At 40.9% G+C, this 20,474-nt stretch overlaps 3 protein-coding genes across 9 annotated transcripts; all 3 read right to left on the reverse strand.

The window, feature by feature from the left end:
- Positions 1-78: 78 nt before the first annotated feature.
- On the reverse strand, positions 79-9,915 carry zdhhc5b (zinc finger DHHC-type palmitoyltransferase 5b). Of its 5 annotated transcripts, XM_068325217.1 has the most exons (13): positions 9,811-9,915; positions 7,140-8,518; positions 6,659-6,780; positions 6,361-6,518; positions 5,759-5,931; positions 5,531-5,633; positions 5,307-5,398; positions 5,078-5,210; positions 4,562-4,670; positions 4,361-4,467; positions 2,668-3,584; positions 2,546-2,569; positions 79-2,170 (listed from the first exon to the last, which is right to left on the reverse strand). In XM_068325217.1, the coding sequence occupies exons 2-12, from the start codon at positions 7,286-7,288 to the stop codon at positions 2,551-2,553; spliced, it is 2,082 nt and encodes a 693-aa protein (XP_068181318.1). In that variant the 5' UTR covers positions 7,289-8,518; positions 9,811-9,915; the 3' UTR covers positions 79-2,170; positions 2,546-2,550. The 5 variants fall into 5 exon arrangements, with proteins under 5 accessions (XP_068181318.1, XP_068181313.1, XP_068181314.1 ...); XM_068325212.1 differs by lacking the exon at positions 2,546-2,569; XM_068325213.1 differs by lacking the exons at positions 2,546-2,569; positions 9,811-9,915 and adding an exon at positions 9,655-9,784.
- Positions 9,916-10,762: 847 nt separating this feature from the next.
- On the reverse strand, positions 10,763-14,657 carry clp1 (cleavage factor polyribonucleotide kinase subunit 1). Of its 3 annotated transcripts, none has more exons than XM_068325616.1 (6): positions 14,608-14,657; positions 13,540-13,869; positions 13,295-13,402; positions 13,092-13,211; positions 11,905-12,042; positions 10,763-11,755 (listed from the first exon to the last, which is right to left on the reverse strand). In XM_068325616.1, the coding sequence occupies exons 2-6, from the start codon at positions 13,819-13,821 to the stop codon at positions 11,069-11,071; spliced, it is 1,335 nt and encodes a 444-aa protein (XP_068181717.1). In that variant the 5' UTR covers positions 13,822-13,869; positions 14,608-14,657; the 3' UTR covers positions 10,763-11,068. The 3 variants fall into 3 exon arrangements, with proteins under 3 accessions (XP_068181717.1, XP_068181718.1, XP_068181719.1); XM_068325617.1 differs by having other exon boundaries at positions 13,540-13,824; positions 14,608-14,652; XM_068325618.1 differs by having other exon boundaries at positions 13,540-13,824; positions 14,591-14,608.
- A 1,171-nt stretch (positions 14,658-15,828) lies between these two features.
- selenoh (selenoprotein H) lies at positions 15,829-19,558 on the reverse strand. Its single transcript, XM_068326018.1, has 5 exons — positions 19,515-19,558; positions 19,026-19,164; positions 18,076-18,218; positions 16,848-16,967; positions 15,829-16,080 (listed from the first exon to the last, which is right to left on the reverse strand). The coding sequence occupies exons 1-4, from the start codon at positions 19,528-19,530 to the stop codon at positions 16,861-16,863; spliced, it is 405 nt and encodes a 134-aa protein (XP_068182119.1). The 5' UTR covers positions 19,531-19,558; the 3' UTR covers positions 15,829-16,080; positions 16,848-16,860.
- Positions 19,559-20,474: the final 916 nt, after the last annotated feature.

The raw sequence follows: 20,474 nt of genomic DNA on the forward strand, positions 1-20,474 counted from the left end.
GGTGAAATATTACGAGACTGAAATAAAAGATGAGGACTGAAACTGAAAAAGAAGTTAAAATAATGACACTTTCATGCATTGGTTTGACCTTTTTATTCTGAGAAGACATCTTTTTAAAAAAAATCTGTATAAGGCCATTTTGGAAATTTCTTTAATGTACATGTTACAGATATTTGTGAAACCATTCACCACAGCCCACATTAGTGATATTTTATCTCACATAAAATTATTCTTACGATACTCACATGGTTTCAAATTGTTCAGTGGCCACCACCCTTGGCCACAGCAGCAAGATAAACTCAGATTCTTTTTATCTCCATACACTGTTTGTGCCATTAATTATGCTTCTTTTTGTACGACCACCCCCATATGAACCAGGTGGAAATTTTTACAATATTCTCACAAGTATGCACACCAGTGAAGCATTCAGCACAACAAATAAAATCACATGCACACCAAAGACTTAGCCTGGGAGATTTGAAAACTTGTAACAAAGTCGTTTGGGTTGAACAAAGATACTTGTGTGCTACAAGCGTGTACTCATCCCCAAAAGACATGCTACATTCAGCCAGCACTGACATTCTACTGCAATTATCACTGTGGGCCTTGACAGAAGAAAAGCCTTTACTGTAATGGCCAGTCCTGACAGACAAACTCAAATACAAGTAAGCAGTACTAGTTTTTCCTTTGTCAACATGGCTATTAGTTCAAGAATACAAAATGTACCTTTAGTTTTTTTCTTTTTAAATATTCAAATCAATCTTAAAATCTTAACTGTCGCAATTTTTTCCTCAAATAAATGCAAGGATAAATCCCAATTAAAAAAATAATGTGGTTGCTTTGTTATGAATAGTTCCAAGGCCAAAAAAAAAAAAAAGCAAACCAGTCCCTCCTTAAAAAATGCAATTCAATAGCATATCTGTTTCTCTTTTACAAATTAATAGGTTTCAAGAAAAAATATTTAGATTTCTTAAAACAAACTGCTTTGGAATTGTATCCCAAACTACAAGGTTGCTTCGTCTGAAATAAATAAGCCCTTCCCTCTCTGCCTTGTTTGGCTGGCTAACTTACAGGTAATGTTCTGCTAGCATCTTGATCAACCAATGGACACAAAATTTAAGAGAAAAAGAAGGGAAAAAAACACCAAAACAAGACATACAATGATCTTAAAGCTACAAATAGATTTTGCATAATGTTCCTCGAATTAACTTTACAAGCATACATTCCACAAAGATGTTTGTGCTCCAATCACATTTCAGAATATTTCTTTGTGGCTTTCAAACACTAAACTCAGTCATCTGCCACTTCAGCCGTCCACTAAAGGATAACCAATTTCTTTGGACGATGTCAATTCCAGCAAGTCCTAGTGATTGGCTGATACAGCCGTTAAAAGTACACTGATCTGAAATTGCTTTCATGAATAATTGGACACAGAACAAATGCCACCATCAGCAAGTCACTTCAATACCTGACACATAGACCCAATAATAATCTGGAAGATTTTATACATTTGTATAAAACAATGTTTTTGAAAAAGACATGTAAAACTAAAATGATACTGTTTATAGTTTGGATTCTTCTATCATTGACTCATTGATTAAAAGGTTGTGTGGTCCATTTACACAGAGGAGACAAAATCTCTATTGATCAGCCGTCCGAAATCCTCCCTCTTAAAATCTTTGATCCAATGGATAAAGGCCATCCATTCATTAAATTATGAGCACAGTGGTCGAAACTCTGTGCTAATGTCCCAATTAGAACAGTAAATCTTTGAATAGTGATGCATGTTCGACAGACATATCTGTACCCAGCCATGATTATGAAGTCACATCAGCTTATGGCTCACAAAATGGCTAAATAACGACAAACTGATCCTGGGAAACATGAACCAGCATCACCTTCTTCTAAGAAAGGCTAGCAGTTTCGTTGCAAAGTTGTGTACCAGAAAGTTCTGCTCCTTTACTCTGCTGCAGTAAAAAACAGTCATTTTTCAGGGGTCTGCAGTCATGAATAATATCAGCTTAGGCTAAACAGAAGCTGTCCAGTGACTCTGATGTGTCACACTCAAACCGAGATCTCGTACGTGGTCCCTCCAACACCTGTCACTTTCTTCACCCCTCCTCCTGGTTTGGATGTGTTGTGATTGGTCAAGACTGGGCGAGTGGTGGATCTGATTGGACAGCCATCAGGAAAGGGAGCCAAGGGGAGTGGGGGGTGGATTAGGGATGAGAAAAGAGGATACATGGTTGTGGATATGAGCGGTTCTACTTGAACTAAAACAAACGGCAAAATATTTCTCAACTGATGATCTTAAAAGGTGTCGGGTAACTATTCTTAATAACATAAAAGACAGACAAAACACTGAAGGACAGAAAAAGCAGCATGGTCAGACATGCTTCCATGGGGTTTAAACACACACTGACATGCTAATAAAGCTGAAGCAAGCATTTCACTCAAGCAATGCTTTCATACACACATCCAACTGTTGAATACTAACCAAGCAGAGACTGGCTGTAAATTGTAGAAGAAGAAAAGAAAGACTCACACAGATCAGGGAGGAAGAGGAGAACTGACATAAACCAGGGAGGAAGAAGAAGAGGATTAGGAAGAAAAGGAGAACGAGGAAGAGTAGCAGGTTGACAGAACTGGTGATGAATAACTACTCACTGTGGAACCTGATGCCCTCCTCCAGCTCCTCCTCCTCCCAATACAGCGCTCCCTCCTGTAGGCCGAGGTTTGTGCTGAGGCCACGCCTCCCCAGCGTAACCCTGGGACTTGCCGAGAGAGAGGCCGCGAGGTGGCGGGGAGACAAGAGGCTCTACTGAGCGGGATGAGGAGGAGGAAGAGTTACGTATGGGTCGGGAGGATGAGTCCTGATTGTGATGGAGAAGGTGCTGGATTTCAGTAGGTCCAGAGGAGTGGGGGGGTGGGCTGACAGCACGCAGGTAGGCCCTGTGAGGGGAGGAGAAAGTGGCAGAGCCCTGGAGCAGCTGTCCCTCCCTCTGCTGGGCGATCTGAGCTGAGAGGAAGGGCGATGTGTAGCCCTGCAGACGTGCACCGGGTGACACCACCTCAGACTGGCCTGTTCTTGTCGCTGAGGGGAACTGAGCGTAGGGCTTCTGTGGCGACAGCTCATGGGCTGCTGACTCAAATTCCGGGCTCTCGGATGGCGTCAGCAGGCTGTCATAGGACAGGCTGCCATTCCGAGGCGTCTGATTGGCCAGGCTTTTGTAGCTGGTGTCTGTGGTTCCCTCTGACGGGAGCGTGGCCAGTGGGTTATGTGCCGTGTGGGCCGAGCGTAGGCTGGAGGAGTGGGATCCCGTTGACAGAACCAGAGAGGATGGGTAGGAGGTGTAGGAGCGCCCAGTCAGGGAGTAACCTGACATGCCCCCTGATAGTCCTGCTGCAGTCCCTCCAGGGCCTCCGGGGCCCTCGCCTCTTTCGCCTCCCCCTCTGTGCACCCCTACACCTCCCCCTACCACTGTGGCCCCATCCAGGCTGCTTGGTTCCGAGCGATAGCTGGGTTTTTGGCTTGACTGGAGGATGGAGGGAGACGGAGAGTCAAGACTCTCCCCACGAATCATCTGAGGAGAGGAAAGACGAGAGGAAGACAACCAGACCGAAGATACAGAGGAGGTGGAGGGGAGAAACGAAACAAAGATGATGGCAGACGTGAATGAAGGAGGGAGATGAAATCGTTATCTAAACAACAGATAACAAAGAACAAAAACAGACTCACGGAAAAGAAATTGTAATAAAAAGAAAATGGTGGCGAGGGGATAACAGATGTTTGACTGGTGCTCTACTTCATCACACCACTGGACTGGGAAACACTGACTGGCTTGAACAAGCACTGCATGTCAGACTGTGTGTATTTACACATACTGTACATGGAAATACAAACACACAGAGTAGAGAATCACACAATCCAGTCAACTCGAGGGAAAGGAGACCCACTCAAACACACAGAGACATTCAAAGGGACACACACACACACACACACACACACTGGCTGAGACTTACTTATCAACTGATGGCCACTGAATGATCATTTTAAAGTCGAAGTAAAAATAAAAACAAAAACAGGGGCATGGTATTATCCACAAAGTAAATCAGAAGGAACAGGGCATGTCATCCACCAGAACCTACAACAGACCGATGTGTTTTATAAATGCTCTCTGTACCTTGCTATGTAATAGTTACGTTTGCATTCAAAGGATATATTCAGATTCAAATGCATTTTTCAGGTGTCTGTGTCCGATCAGGCACAAGCATCTTTTAACTTGACTGTAAGTCGATTGCTCTGTAACAATTCATACCCAACATCCTCAGGTCTGTGCTTGTCTAAACTGACAGGTACCTTGTTTGGATGTGCGAGGGCAGCGTGGTTCCTTCCTGGGCTGTTGTAAGCCGGTCGGTACTTAAACATTGATGGTGTGGGTGGAGCCTCAGTCAACAAGCTGCTTTCTGTATGTGGGGAGAACCAAAAGGGACAATTGAAATCAACACTTAAGAACGTGTGTGTGTGTGTGTGTGTTTGTGTGAGTGTGTGTGTCCCAACCCTCAGTGTCAGCACGGGGACGGCCCATGTAACGAAACTCAGGCTTTGGAGGAGGAGGAGGCTCAGCATCTGCAGACTGGCTCTCCGTCTGATCCAGACTACTCTTGGACTGGAAAAGACAGAATTCATACAAACAACAAAAAAATAATCAGGATCCCATTAAAAATAATATTGAATTTGAAGAAACAAAAAACCCTGTGGTTGAGAATGTAGCCACAAGGTTCTTGTTGCAATACAATGAAACCTTCTAGATTTTGCAGGTTCAGACATGTAGTTAATTTTTTTCCAGGTGGAATTGCAGCAAAGGAAAGTTAGTTTGAGCATCTGATAAATTTTCCTAGTTACCACCAACATGTTTCTAGTACTGGATGACATTGTTTTTAATCGGTGGATCAAAAACATATATCCATGCTGGATTCTCTCTAGTCATTGTCAGAGAAAGGCAAAACAAGAGAGGAAGTCCAAAATTTGCACATTAACACTTCTACGCTGCTCATTGGATTTACAGTCACTCACCCTGGTGCTGTGGCGATCATTCTGGATCCCGTTGTCCAGAATCTTGGCCTCCAGCTGGGCCTCGGTGAGAGGCGGCCTCAGAAATGGTGGCTGTACTTCCATTGCTTGAGGACTGTGCCACCGGCCCACATATCTATAAGGTGGACACATGAATTTCATTCCTAATTAAAATGACAAGTGTAAACAGGGGAGGTTGAAATTAACAAGTGTCTTCGAAAGACAGGCTGACCTGGGAGCCTGGGAGCGGCACAGCACATGTGAAATATTCCTAAAACAGCCATTTGTAAAAGGGTTGACGCCTCCTCGAAACTTTCCTGTCACCTGCAGTCAGAGAATGGAGGAGAAAAAACTTTCTAGCCTCAACAACAATGTTTCATGAAAGAAAAAACGTGTATGAAATTATTCAGTGACATGGGTTGTTCTGAGAAAACCACGCTCTTGTTCAGTGTGTACCTGTTCGTTTGTGGTTCTCCCTCGGGCCACTAACACAATGTGGAACCCAGTCAAGCCAGCAACTGGGACGAAAAACAGACCAGCCACACACATTACAGCCATACTGAGATTGTCAAGGATATCACAACGACTGCAGCCAAAGAGCAAGTAAATAATGCCAACTAGAAACTCCCAAACAGGAAAACGAAGTTCCACAGTGTTTCCTGCAGTTAGTTAAATAAAGGATACGTAACAGCAGCATGTGGCGTGTCCAGTTGTTGGCGGTGGTGCAAGACGTAAACCAGGCCATAGCTAAATACGTTCACGATGTGGGTAGTAAGCGACAGCAAGAAGAGGAAGAAATAGCGATAATTCCTCCGACCAATGCAGTTGTTCACCCAAGGACAGTGGTGGTCGAAATCCTGACAAAGCATAGCGTTAAAATTGATAAGGTGCAGAAAAAAATAATAGGAAAAAATCAAAACATTAAAATCAGATAAATTTGCAGCTTTGTCTTCCTCCATTCAGATGCAATTCATGAGACACAACTAGGCTGAGCAGTGTAACACGCAGGAATTTATAAAAGTTCATTGTAATATTAGGACTTGAAATTTAAAGGAGATGTCAAATTACAACTATATTTTATTTATACATGTGTAAGAAGGGCTTTCGGGAATTGGTTCAGTTAACATATAATTTTAAAATGTACATTATAATATTGCAGAGGTTCTGCTGACATGCAGTCAGTGAAAAATACATTCTTTTCAAAATACCGAAAAAGATAAAAATTCGAGGAGCCACGACAAAGAAAGTCCACGATACTGTACATGTGTGCGTATGTGTGTGTGCACCTCCACACAGTTGTCGCACACTGAGCAGTGAGAGCACCGTGGCGGACGATAGAACCGGCAGGTTGAGCACCATTTCATGCGCACTTGGATGCCTCTGATCTCTACTGTTTTATAGAGGGGAGCACGGAAATCATCCTCTTTATCCTCATCCTCCTCCGCTGCAGCCAACAGACACAAACACGCAGACTGTAGTTCGAGTAGCAATCAAATGGTTATTACGTCATGTCAAAAGTACTGCATAATGACAGGAATAACTTTCTACGGCAAATGCTTACCAACAACGTTCATGTGTTCTTACCTCTGGGGAAGACTCCAGGGTCCATGAAAGTGGCCATGCAGAAGTTGGAAAGGGTGAAGAGGAAGATCACAGCAACGTAGATGGGAATGAGAGAGGAGAAATTCTCTGTCAACCACGGACATCTGAAGAGTACAAAAAAGGATGGGAAGAAAATGAAAGTTAAAGGCAGTACTAATACAAAGTTGGGACACAGTTGACCATTCCTCAATGGGAAGGTTTGTCCAGATGTCTGACAGGTAAAGTAACTGCCATAAATATAAGATCTGACATATTGAGACTTTTGAAGTTAAGTTTGAGTGACACTCTAATTAACATGTCTTCAGATGTAGCACAAAGGGTATATTTACACATGCTGTTAGCAAATTGAAAATGTCCACACATTTTACTAACATAGTCTCAACAGCGTCAACAACATAGTAAGCAAAGTATGTTTGCACCACATTTCATGATTAAACTGTGAGACAAAGGAAGCGATACTTACGTGAAGCAGAAGAAAAGAGTGGTGGACCCGACCAGGAAGGTGACGGCTGCAGACACTGGGACATAACGGCTGGGTCGAAATGGACGGGGAGGAGCAGAAGCAGGGACAGCTACTCCTCCCCCGACCCCCCCACCATTGAAACCCGGCATCAGACAGAAAAAAAGAGGAAGACAGGGAGAAAGACGTAGATATTTGCTGTACAATTACTGTTTTATGGGTCAAAACAGCAAATATGGGGTTTGTTTGGTAAGAGTGGACATGACCAGTCTGGGAAAGAAAAACAATTGAATAGAAGCATGAGGGATTCTTCGAATGTGGGCACTAAAGCTCTCCCAGCACCAATACAATCACCTCAAAACAGAATTCCTTTTATTTAACAACTTACAGCTTTTTGTGGATGTTTAATTTGTGAGCATAATCACAATAGAAGCATATAAAAGCAAAACTATACCAGAGCAGTGTAATACAAAAATATGTGTAGGCAATTCATAAATATTTTTGTATGGCTTTACGGTAACTATTTGGTGCAACAATATAAATAAATCTAATCTTAAACTGCTCCCTTGCACAAGCACAACTTAACACAACTGAGAATGCATAATAAAGCAGAGGCAATCACAATCTACGCTTCTCTCTGCCCTAAAGTGTTTATATTTATGGCCATCAGTGTGCTTGAGTTCTGATTATGCCTTTCTGAAAAACTTGATCAAAAACTAAACCATCAGCAAATTATAGAGGTAGTGGGTGGATAGCCAGCAGGGTGAGAACAGAAGCACATACAGGACAACAGGCATGGGATTGAGCACAGCAGCTGCTGATGACTTCTGTGATTGTCCCGAGAGGGTTTATTTAGGCACTGGGTGGGTGGAAGAAACTGAAAACGGCGGCAGGAGGGACAGCTCCAGCGTTTCAAACCAAGTCTTCTAGTTGAAATAATTACACAAAATCACTCAATCTGTTGCTGAAAACTGCTTGACAACAAACAAAAGTCCAACTAGAGTTTTTTTTCAAAATCCTGCTAAAAAAAAAAGTTTTTGCAAATGATGTATACTCTTGCCATTAAAATTAAAACAACTCAAATAGCCAAACAGAGTCCCCTCTGATTGATGATTGACTCCTGCCTTCAGTCTCAATATAGGGACGAAATCAACTCGTTCCAAAAAGAAGCCCTGTGTATGTCACCGAGGTGTCATCACACTTGGTTGGGTCTGGATGTAGAGACCTCTCCCACCTCCCAATTCTCTGCAAATAGACCTCCTTTTCCATTTTGCATGTCTTAAATAAAGCCATGTGTCACGATGTCATGTAGTCTGATGCATTTTAGTCCTTTCTTCTTTATTTCACACTGTCTTTTTCGCCCACTAGCTGTTTTTCGCCCACTGAAAAACAGAACACACAGTGGAAAAAATTAGCACACAAATACATAGGTGGCCAATATTTCAAGCAATCAAGGAATTTTTGTCTTGTAATTATATTCTTGTACACATTCATCACTTTTCTTTGTCCTAAATGAAGGTAGTCTTGAACGTGACTGAAATTTTGTTTTGAGGTGGACAACTTTGCAATGGATATTTCACTTTCCACTCATGCTAATGTTTTATCAATGAAATTTTTTTTAACAAAATGCATTATAGATAACTTTACAACTATTACCAAATTAAATAAAAGTTTTAACAAAGTATAACAAATAGTGTAATTGATGAACATTTTGCAGGCTGAAATGTTATCTTCGTTTTAAATCGCAAGACAGATATTCAATAGTGATTTCACAACAGTCAGAACGACTAACTTCTGTGTTCATAAATGAAGTCGTTCTCCAACCTGCAGCTTTCACGGGCAGCTGTCACCTCTATGCCCCCAGGTGGAACAACGAACACCTCCCATTACTGGAAATTAAAAACCACCACCGATCTGTGAGGGGGGTGGACGCCTTTGATACACAACTCAACCTAACTTCCTTCCTCTCCCGATGAAAACCATCATGTTGTTGTTGATAATCAGTCCTAATAAATACAACGCTGGGGCAAAGACGGCGTGTCAGTGTGCTTGTTGTTAATCATCTCATCTGCCCCACAACAAATCCCCCCCCCCACCCTCCGACTATGATGGGTGTTAATCCTAAAATCTCCCGTGTCGAGCCTTGTGTGTCATCTCATCGCAACAATCTGGGAGTTCACAAGTTAACAAAATAACTGAGGGGCCGACTGGGCTGGTATTTCGTATCCGTCCGGTTACAGTCGATGTGTTTTCAATAAACACGGAACATTTCAGGGACAATCACTTCAAATTGGACTTGGACGCTAAATTCGACCAAGCCTTAACGTCAAACAAGCAGGCCAGGACAAACCCACAGTTCAACCAGTACACTGACCACATAAACATCTTTGATATATTACGCTTTTAACAAAGGGAGAAGACACTGAAATTTTTCGTCTGGTGTAACGACGAGAGATTTAAATGCTACTCCTCCTAAATAATCAATCGGTGCTAGCGTCGAAAGTTTTTTGCGACGCACCTTCACCATAGCTTCAAGAGTTAGCCAGCGTCACCTGGATAGCAAAGAAGCTTTACACTCGCGGAGTGGCTTCCATGAACACCTGACAAGATTGACTGAAGCAACGTTCCCCCAAAGGTGTCAACCTTAAGAGTAGGTAAACCTAACAGGCCTTACCTAATACTAAACTTGCACGCTGTCCTGTCTAAACGGTGTACATTTTTAGTCCTTCCGTTCGCTGCTAGCACCTCACTTCGCTCGCTAGCTAGGCCGACGTCGGAATCCCGGAACTACTCCGTCAGGTGGAAGAAAAGGACCAATCACAGATCGAGAAGGCGTGGTCTAAGAGACATCAATAGCCTTGCAAAGTGAGGAAAAATTGTGACGTTAAGGCATTTTTTGTGAAACTCTGGATAATTATATTTACATTAATCCACTTGCTTTTGCAGAACAAAAGTATAAATAAGGTACAGTCCAATCTAGAGCACACCCCTGGGCTGAAAACAAAGCAATTAACCCTTTAGCAAATATTAATAAAACAAACATTTTTTGGAAACATTTCGGGAAAAATGTTTCAATAATGGTGGTCTATGGGATCTTGCTAAGCACTTTGATTTGATATAGTTCAAAAGCAGTGTTCAACTTAATGAAATTAACTCTACTGGGGAAGTTATCTTTAAAAACTTTAATATTGTGAATTATTACAACAGCATGCAGGACTGGTATTTGATGACTGCCAATATAAACTTGTTTGTGGAGTAAACAGCAAACATACAGTATGTATGTAAGTGCCCTAAACAGAGCATCTCACACTAGTACTGTATGTCCATTAAAATATTCCCGAAGGTTTATTGTTGTTTGCCCAATTTATGTCCAAAGAAGAAATTAGCAATACAAAAGTTTGTAACCAAATCATAGGGAACACTGCTATGAATTCACAGACTCACTTATTAAATTTGCAATATTGGATTAGGTTTGGTTGAGCAACAATTGTATTAAGAAACATTTTCACAACTGTTGTCCTGTACATTAGGCAGTAGATACATTCAAATAAATGCAAAACAGCACGCAATGCATAGGAGACGAAAACATGCTGCATGCGGAAGCCTGTAAAATTGAAACAAAGCAATGAAAATAGGAATTTATTCAACAAAAAAATATTACAAGATTAAAAAGATGCTCACAAAAATAATTGCTGCACTGCTACAACCACACCCCTTTCAACAAATTACTCAAACCCCAATCCAGGGCGTGTTTCCAAATGGGGCAACATTTACAGATATTCAGTGAGTCACCAATATCACTACTTTATCTTTCTCTCTCTTCCCGTATGTAGCATTACAAAGTAAAAACAAGAGAACAGAGATACAAATTGCGCTCCTGTGGCATATAAACTCTTAACACAACTCCCACATTGAAGCATTTGAGTGCCACTTCATTTAGTGTCCATGAAGCGGATGTCCATGATGAGCAGAGTATGTCTAGGCAGCGGTCTGGGTGCCGGAGACAACACTTTCATCACCTGTGTTTGTGTGTCCACATGAGTCACCACAATAAAACCACAGACAGGGCTTTCCACTATTCCTTTTCTAACACTTTCCTCGCCATCCTCAGCACTGCTTACACTCAGCACATGATATGTGAGGTCTCTGCCAGGTGTCACAGGCACCAGCTTTAGCTGGGTATCGTCCTGAGACATTCCCAGTGGCAAACATGAATCTGGGATGGATGGTGCTCCGATCTTATAGATGCGCACATCCGAAAAACGCACTTCATACGAGAAAGGGTAGAAGGAGACTCCACGGAAGCCATAAAAGTATTCGCGGATCTTTTCATCCCGAGCCTCCCGCCGGCACTCTTTGGAGCGCTCTGCCACCCCTCCAGACTTGGGGAGGAGCACAACCCGCACAAAGTGAGGAAGGTCTCGTTTGAGTTCATTGTAGAGCCTCTCATGGTCAAGCACCAACACAACATCAACCTCGAAGGCTGACGCACAGTGAACCAGAGCCTGGTACCCTGAGCCCTTCACCCATCCGCAGGTGTTAATGATGCAGCCTCCCACGCTGGCCTTTCTGTTCACCTCACAGCGCTGGGAAAACACTTCTGCTAGGCATGATGTCAGCTGGATGTTATGTTAGAAGAACAAATATATTAGGCAGTTAAACAAAAAAAAAAACAAAAAAGACAATTAAGACAAAATTTGTAATTTGTAAACAAAAATTAAACATCATTCATATATGTTCTCAAAACAATGACTTCTTGTTTTCTCACTTTATTGTAAAGCTTGATGTTGGTTCCTGGGGTTGTAGATCCAAAGTGGTAGACCAATGGAGCCTGGACTGAGAAGCCCTCCTCCACATCTGCTGGGCGCTCAATGCACAGTGCTGACACTGTACCAGGTACAGACACCTGTGGAGCAAAAACACTTAACACTTCGCATATTCAAACTTGTTTTTATCAACACTTCCATCCTATATTGCAAATACAAATACAGTGTAAGCAGTCTTTGACATGCAAAACATTTGTGTTCCAGAACTTCATGTACACAGTCCTGATAGCACCTGTTTCATGGGAACACTGTACCTTGCTCCTAACTCTGATTTATCTTTCTTAACAAAGATCCATAATAATAATTATTACTTAACACAGAATAGGGCAGCACGGTGGCACATTGGTTAGCGCTGCCGCCTCACAACACGGCGGACCGGGTTCGGGTCCTGCTCTGTACGGAGTTCGCATGTTCTCCCCGTGTCTGCGTGGGTTCTCCGGCTTCCTCCCACCTCCAAAAGCATGTGCTTCAGGTTGATTGGCCGTTCCAAATTGCCCATAGGAATGAGTGTGTGTGTGCATGGTTGTGTGTCTTTGTGTGTGGCTCCGTGTTGCACTGGCATCATGCCCGGAGTGTCCCCCGCCTCACGCCCTATGCCGCCGGGATAGGCTCGGGCTCCCCGTGACACGCTGCGGCGGATACAGCGGTGGTAATCTGAAGATGACTGACTGACTTAACACAGGTACCGTTTATGCTATACAGTAATCCCTCGCTAATAGTTCGCTCTTCAAGATGGCCGGCTTCACTAGATTGTGGATTTATAGTAGTCACATGATACCGTATGCGCATGCTATTGGCTGACAGCATCAGGAAGCGCGCTGCGTTCCGAGACTCACGGAATGCAGCTCACTCCCATGTATCAAACACTTAAAAGCACTTTAAACAATCTATAAGAGTGTGGAAAAAGGTAATACACATAGAAGGGGGTTTAATATAAGGGGAAGGTTCATAAACGTTTAAATTATAGTAAATAATAGTTTGTCGCTATATCGCAGAATTTTGTTTTTTGCGGGTGGTCCTGGAACGCATTAACCCCAAGTAATGAGGGATTACTGTATGTTGATTTTGAAACAAATAAGTCTGTCTGCAGTATGGTTTAACATTTTGCATTAAATCCAATCTCTCTTACCCCACTCTGTCCAACATCAAGTTCAACCAGTGTTGGCCTTCGGCCCACCCTCACAGCGTAGCTCAATAGCATTCGGCACACTGTTGACTTGCCTACATCAGTAGGTCCTACCACCATCACCTGAGGATAAAATATTATTCAATGTTCATGCAAAACGCATTTACTCAGATCCAGCTTGAGTATAATTCTTTAGTCAAGCCTACTCTGGGCCCTCTTTCATTGTCTCGCTCTGCTTGTTTTCTCATCTGTTCCAGGGCAGCATGTGTGTTCAAGTAGAGCAGCATAGGAGTGTCCTTGGACACATAAGCCACCTGGAATGAAGGTAGAGACACTGGTTACTGGTTGAGCTTCACATTTTTTCAATGATAAAATTACAAAATCATATATGATTGTGATATTTATTTCAAAACTTTGACATCATTGAATACAACATCCTACAGGAGTTCACCTCTGGCTTCCCATAAAGATTGACACTGCAGCCTTGCCAGGTGAAAACTGCAATCTTGGAGCCCGGACCAAATGTGTACTTCTTGTTGCGGTTCAGCTCTGAGCCAAAGACCTCAGCCATTCCTGTAATCAGCTCCAGCTCAACTTGTTCACCTGCCTCCCCTGCAGCCACGGACTCCACTTCAAAACGAAGTTCGGTCTCTTTCTCCAGGTCAAACCTAGTGCTGGCCTTCCCGCTTGCCGGAGCCTCTTCACTTGTCTTCACTTCACCTTCTGTTGCCATGACCTATGATTGAAAACAATGTTACACTGAGCTGGCAGTACTGGGGTGCTGAAAAGAAAAGAAAAAATAGACAAGCTGTTACAATGACTCTACTACTGCCATGCTTTGGAGAAATTTTTCATCATATATTTCTTTTTGAGAAAAATAAGTCTCAAAAGAAGATTTAAAATATTAGATTCCGTGGGAATTAGTGCTGACAATAGTATCCTGAAAAAACTTAACACCTGTTACATATGCCCAAGTTAAATATCATATTTTGGATACTTCCTACAACATGTAACACATTGTAATACAACAATAATAACAATCACAACTTTATTATGAAGCGCTTTCACAAGGTACTGTACAACACATTAAAACCTGTAATAACAGAAACACAATAATGGTAACAGACAAACAACAATAACAACAGACAGATCTACAGTTATAAACAGACGCATACAGATGGGTTTTTAGCGTTACTCAGAACACACTATTGAAAATGTCTAAGTAATATCAGAGGGTATCTTGTTCTGTATCATGCAAATATTTCTGCTCCTTTGCAACACAGACAATCCGGTTTGGGCTAATCGTTACTGTCCAGGCAAATATTTGAGTAGGTTTTCTTATCTGTGAGCAAATTGAAGAAAGAATTAGGCAGCTGGCAAAGATGCTAGCTAACTTATCGTATCTATGTGAAGCGTCACAACGTAAACGTCAAAACTGAGTAACAAATCCTCGTTTTCGAATGACTGTTTATTAGATAAGCATTTTAATGTGTGATACTCACGCACTAATCTCACTTACTGTAGAAATTTCCGACTCGAAGCTGTTGTCGCCAGTCGCGTTGTGATGACGTAAACCTTCTTCTTCGTTGGTGTTTTGCATCACCACGCAGTTGTTTCCGGTGGCGCCAACTGAAGATATACAGTAAAATCATATAAATCAATTTATTTTGTATTTCGTTTCCTGTTTTTGACTATTCTTTCTGAATATTTTTTTTTAGTTTTTTCACATTTAATGAACATATGGCAAAAAAAAATATTTATATGCGAACCCACATTAAAAGTAAACCGAACCATGATCAGAAATCAAAGCTAGTGAAGAGCTTTAACATACAGGTTTGAGCTGCTTCATTCTGATAGGGGTTTAAAATCTTTTCATTCTAGTAAATTGTACAGTTTGTGAGGTCTCTGACTTTTTAGTATTGCTGCCAGTGTGGATTATATGAATTAGGTGTATCACACTATACTTGCATTTAATTAATTTAACCAGTATCTTGCAAAATTTCAAACAGTATCTTTCTCTCACTTTCATTTTTCCCACTCTGCAAGATACACATTAATGAACTCTCTTTTTCCCAAAACAGAATTTAATTAAATTGGACCTTGACGATGGAAAGATGTACCAATCCCTTGTACTCATTATCACTGATCCTGAGTCATTGCACGCTAACCCCTTAAGAGGACAAATTTGTTATACACAATCACAGTGATGCTCCTTTCTATTATGGAGCTAAAGGCCTTCAAACTGTACTTCCAATGTGTTATTTATTCCCATTCTCCATTAAATTCTCCAGCCCCCCAGAATCAATTATAACATTTTATTGAGACACTTTCACCTTTACCTTCAATGCTCCCTCTTCCTATGGCATAAATTCCATGGTATTTCCATTGCCTCTATTTGAAATGAATATGAGTGAATGCAGTTTGAATTACATCTAAAATAACAGCAGATAACTGTACTGCACAACATACCATTCTTAAAAAGTGAGTTGTGTTGGAACCCTTTCGCGATCTTCAAATACAGCATCTTGGACAAGTTATTTGAGACATTATTTCGAGAAAAATAGAAATAAAGAGGCAAACTAAGACCTGTGGGCTTTGTCAAAGGTTTGACCAGTCAGTCAATATTGATTTTAATGTTAATATGAAAACAAACATTGAAAATCAACATTTCCTTTTGACCGAATGTCATCTACAAATATTATGAATACTTTGTCAAAGTCAAAAAAGTACACACATGAAGAAACTAGAAACACTTTATTTCTCAAAAAACTGACAAGAAAGTTCAATACAGTAAACACAGAAAAAAGAGAATAAAACAAGAAGACTTTGCATTTGAGAAATGCACTTGTTGAGAAACATTCCACTAGGTGTCACCATGTATCCAGAAGATATGACCCATTGAAACTTTAATCATCAGAGGAGGGACTGAGAACATCCCATTCATCGCTCCTCGTCATTCTGCATCCATGGGATACATCTCCTGAACATGTGGCTGCATGCAAGGCAAAATATTTCCTTGTTAATCTCTAAATGGAAACAACATTACATACCACAGGTATACAATTTAGTTTAAGTAAGAAGTCTGTGCCTAATGGCTGAACACAGCCACTGCATCAAACTAACAAGTGATGATCATCCCCAGGCTGGGTATTCAAAACATGCTAAGACATCAAAGGGTATCTAAGTTTGGGTCACGATACAAAGCTCTGGGGGGAAAAGGGCAATTCCAGATAAACAAACAGGTAACACACAAAATAAAACTTCTCATGAAATGATGATAAAAGCAACTAATATGCAACGAGTCCATTTTTTTGTACAGTAAAGCTTTAAGCACATAGATACTTCATACATTTTTGGAGAAGGACTTCGTGTTATTGCAGCATTTCTAGCCTGCTGACTAACAACCAGGACTGACTGAGGAAGCCATTCTTGAAGCTTTGGATGCATTGGTTAAAAACAGTTCAGAGGGTGCAAAAATGGTTTTGCATGTTTTTATTCTACGTTGCTTATTTTTCCACCAATTAACAGGAATTCCCTTGAAATGTATGCTTATTTTAAAATCATATTTTGAATGAGTTTCTGTAGACGTTTTTCCAAAAAATACACGAAAATATGGATGTCTTTTAGAATACATACTTGGTTCCCTTGTGGAAACAATGTATATAAAACCCCTCTACTATCCACTACAGGACAAAGTAATGTTTTAAGTTATCAAACCTCTTTTTACAACCAAATTAAAGTAAATTATTTTGGAATTACCTCCACGGGACATCTACTCAGCCTTGAGAGCCTCCTCTAGAGCAGCAACTACGACATCAGGCTGAGGAAACTTCAGCTTACGAGGTGGGCCTTTCTTTATTCCAGTCCACAGAGATGTGTCTTTACAAATGAAAGAGAATAAAACATTTCTTTTTGGGAACAATATAGACAATGAGATACACTCTTAATGAGTTACAGGAATCACCACAGGACAGATATAGAGACAGATACTATTAAAACTGTTTCAGATATACAGGTAATCCTCAAGATATGAACATTCAACTTATAAACATTCGTAGATTCGAACGAACGTGAGCCGCTATATCCGACTAATGTAGTTTACCTTTCTGCCAAATTGCATTCTGAGCAGCGTAACTTTAACACCCCACAGATTAAGATTTCAAATATCTTGTCAAAATAACTCGGCAAATGTAAGACTAAGTGAATAGCTTGATGTTGGACTTCATGTGGCCTTTTCGGCTTTCTCTTCGGCATGTCATCTGCAGTGTTTCCCCCTTCTTTTATCCACATCTCTGCAAAGTTCTAATCAGGGAACAAACACACAATGTTTTGGTTTTTTGTAATTTATTGACAAGGTTGTTTCTGGTAAGTCTAAGGGAATACAGTAGTACTTTCATATTTAGAGTAGTAATGGCATTTAAATGACCTCAAATGGTAATTAGAGACTGAAATTCAATAAATAATTACTTGCGAACTTTTGGCTTAGGAACACCTCTCAGAACCAATTATGTTCATACGTTGAGGATTGCCTGTAATTATCCCGATACACAATATTAAGTAATCAAAACGTGAGCACAAACAACTATATGACCTATATGAACCTATATGACCAAATTAGTCAAATGATGTGAATGTGAGTCGTTTCAATATTGGTGCAAACCCCCCCCCCCCCCAGTAGTTATTCTGCACTTCTTGTAAACATAGCATGGTTAACTGAGCAAGAATTTATGAGGCTTATAAAACATTTGGAACACAAGTGTTGGCCTGATTTTTATTTAATCACTTTATTACTTAACACCTCAGATTTATAGCTTATGTGAACCCTGGTGTGTGTCAATGAAAAGAATTTGTGGTGTAGCATTTCCAAACATTTCATTCATTCATTACCTCAGTGAAAGAAATGCAAGTGGTTGTAGAAAGATAAAAATAAAGACGCTTGGATGAGAATGACGGCCTTCCCATACTCCAAATATTTTGTCCTTCTCACCTTTGGCTCCATTCTGCAGAGTGATCTCAAAGCTGTTCCTGCGAGGTTTGTCAGGGTTGAGAACCACAGTAAGATCAGGGTGGGCAGCCAAGAGGGCAGATTTGACCTCCTCAGCATTACGCCCATACACTCGTCAGCTTTTGCTGTCAGAGGGAACAGATCACCCATCAGGCCTACATTTGTGCAGTATGGCAAGTTAAGCATAAGGAGTGTGATTGCATGTGATAAAACATGATAAAGCAGTTATATGTATTTTCACCATTACTCACCTTAAGCAAAATTTTGATTTACTAGAGTAATATTTAGTAGACCTACTCGACTACATTAAGGAAAAGCACACAATATTAACATGTTGTATAAGCACATAAACAAATCTCTTGAAAAGAAAATGGAAGACTGTATGAGGAATATTTTCTGGAGAAATCATGTTTTTGTAGTAGTAACTTAGTAGTAACTTATTGACACATGCACACTTATGCACATCCTTTACCCTTCAGATTAACTTTTAAAGTTTATTTATCGCCTACTGTTTCTCAGGGTACCATAAAGAAGTTGTTCCCAGCATTTTTGCAGTTATGTAGGAACACCTGTGTAATTCTTCGAAATAAGATATCCATACACGTTTAGTGTTAAAAAAAAGTACTGAAAAGTTATACAACTTTCAAATTGTCAACTACTACCTACATAGCTTCAGTTATAATGTCTAATTTTTCCAACTTGTATGCCTAAGTTGTGCTTCGGGTGTTCCAATGTTGCCTCAAATGTGTCTTTATTATGTTGGGACCTCTTTATTATAACCAACAAAACTACAGAAGTCACTGATCACCCTTTGCACCACTTATTTTGTACTCTGTATGCAACAGTAATAATAAATGTATTAGAGGAACGTTTTTCATCAAAAAGGCCAACTTTTAATTGTTCCACCACATGAAATGTTACCATTCACTCACCAGTGTTCAATCACTACTCTGAGGCCTTCCTTGTCACCTTCATCTGTGCCCTTGTTCTTCTTCTCCTCCACCGATGGTTTGTCCGCCTCTTCTATCGGAACCTCCGCTTTGCGCTTAGTGGATCGACGTGTTGTATAAGCTACAAAAACGGGTAAATTAAGGGTAATTGTTGACAACAGGCAACATGCGTTAACGTTATGCTGGCATGCACCGTAACCCATACATTCTACTAAAATATGTCACACACTAGCTGATGAGAGCCACACTTTTTATCCAAACACTTTGAAAGTTTGTCTGTTAGCCATGAAGCTAGCCAACTCTAACGCTATGGTATAACAAAAACATCAGACGACACCTGCTGTACTACAAACTATGTGTCTATATGTTGTTTCCCCCTCACAAAATACATCTATTCTCCATAATGTTGCTTTACATACTATTTGTGTTTGTATGAATCAGTTTGCAACCGTAAACACACAAGAAACTCACATGTCTTGGTCGCCATTGCTCCAAACTTTAGCGCGTCTTCTTCGTCTTCTGCTTCCGCTTCCGTTTTTTCTTCCGGTGTGTAAAGTCCATGTGTTCCCTCCTTAACTCGTTCTTCAGGAAACATATCCGTCAAGTTCTAGGGTTATGAGCGGACTTGAAAGCAATTGATCCAGCAGATCTGGATTATGAATCAAGCCTGGAAAACAGCTGCATATATAGGAGTTCTCCGTGCCCATGAATTTATTTATTTTTAAATTTTGAATGGCTTAGAATATATTTCAAAAATGACCGTACGCGGGTCTGTCTTAAAATTTAATCAACCCAATCAACTTAATGGGGAAAAGGTCCACCTTGACGCAATCGCATCAAAATCTCTTCCCAAGATTTTGAGATATTTTATGGATACACAAAGAGTGAAACAAACAAATGAAAAAAACGTGAATGATCACGTAATCTTTTCCTTTAGGCTTTTCCCTTCAGGGGTCGCCACAGCGAATCAGTTGCCTCCATCTAGCCCTGTCCTTTGCATCCTCTTCTCTCATACCAACTACCTTCATGTCCTCCCTCATTACATCCATAAACCTCCTCTTTGGTCTTCCCCTAGGCCTCCTGCCTGGCAGTTCAAAACTCAGCATCCTTCTACCAATATATTCACTATCTCTCCTCTGTACATGTCCAAACCATCTCAGTCTGGCCTCTCTGACTTTATCTCCAAAACCTCTTCATTTTAGCTGAAACTCTTCTATCACACATCACACCTGACACTTTTCTCCACCCGTTCCATCCTGCCTGTAGATACTTCTTCACCTCTTTTCCACACTCTCCATTGCTCTGGACTGTTGACCCTAAGTGCTTAAAATCCTCCACCTTCTTGATCTCTTCTCCCTGTAACCTCACTCTTCCACTCGGGTCCCTCTCATTCACACACATGTACTTAACCTTCATTCCTCTCCTTTCCAG

Source organism: Antennarius striatus, chromosome 10 (assembly GCF_040054535.1).
Source record: "Antennarius striatus isolate MH-2024 chromosome 10, ASM4005453v1, whole genome shotgun sequence".
NCBI lineage: Eukaryota > Metazoa > Chordata > Actinopteri > Lophiiformes > Antennariidae > Antennarius > Antennarius striatus.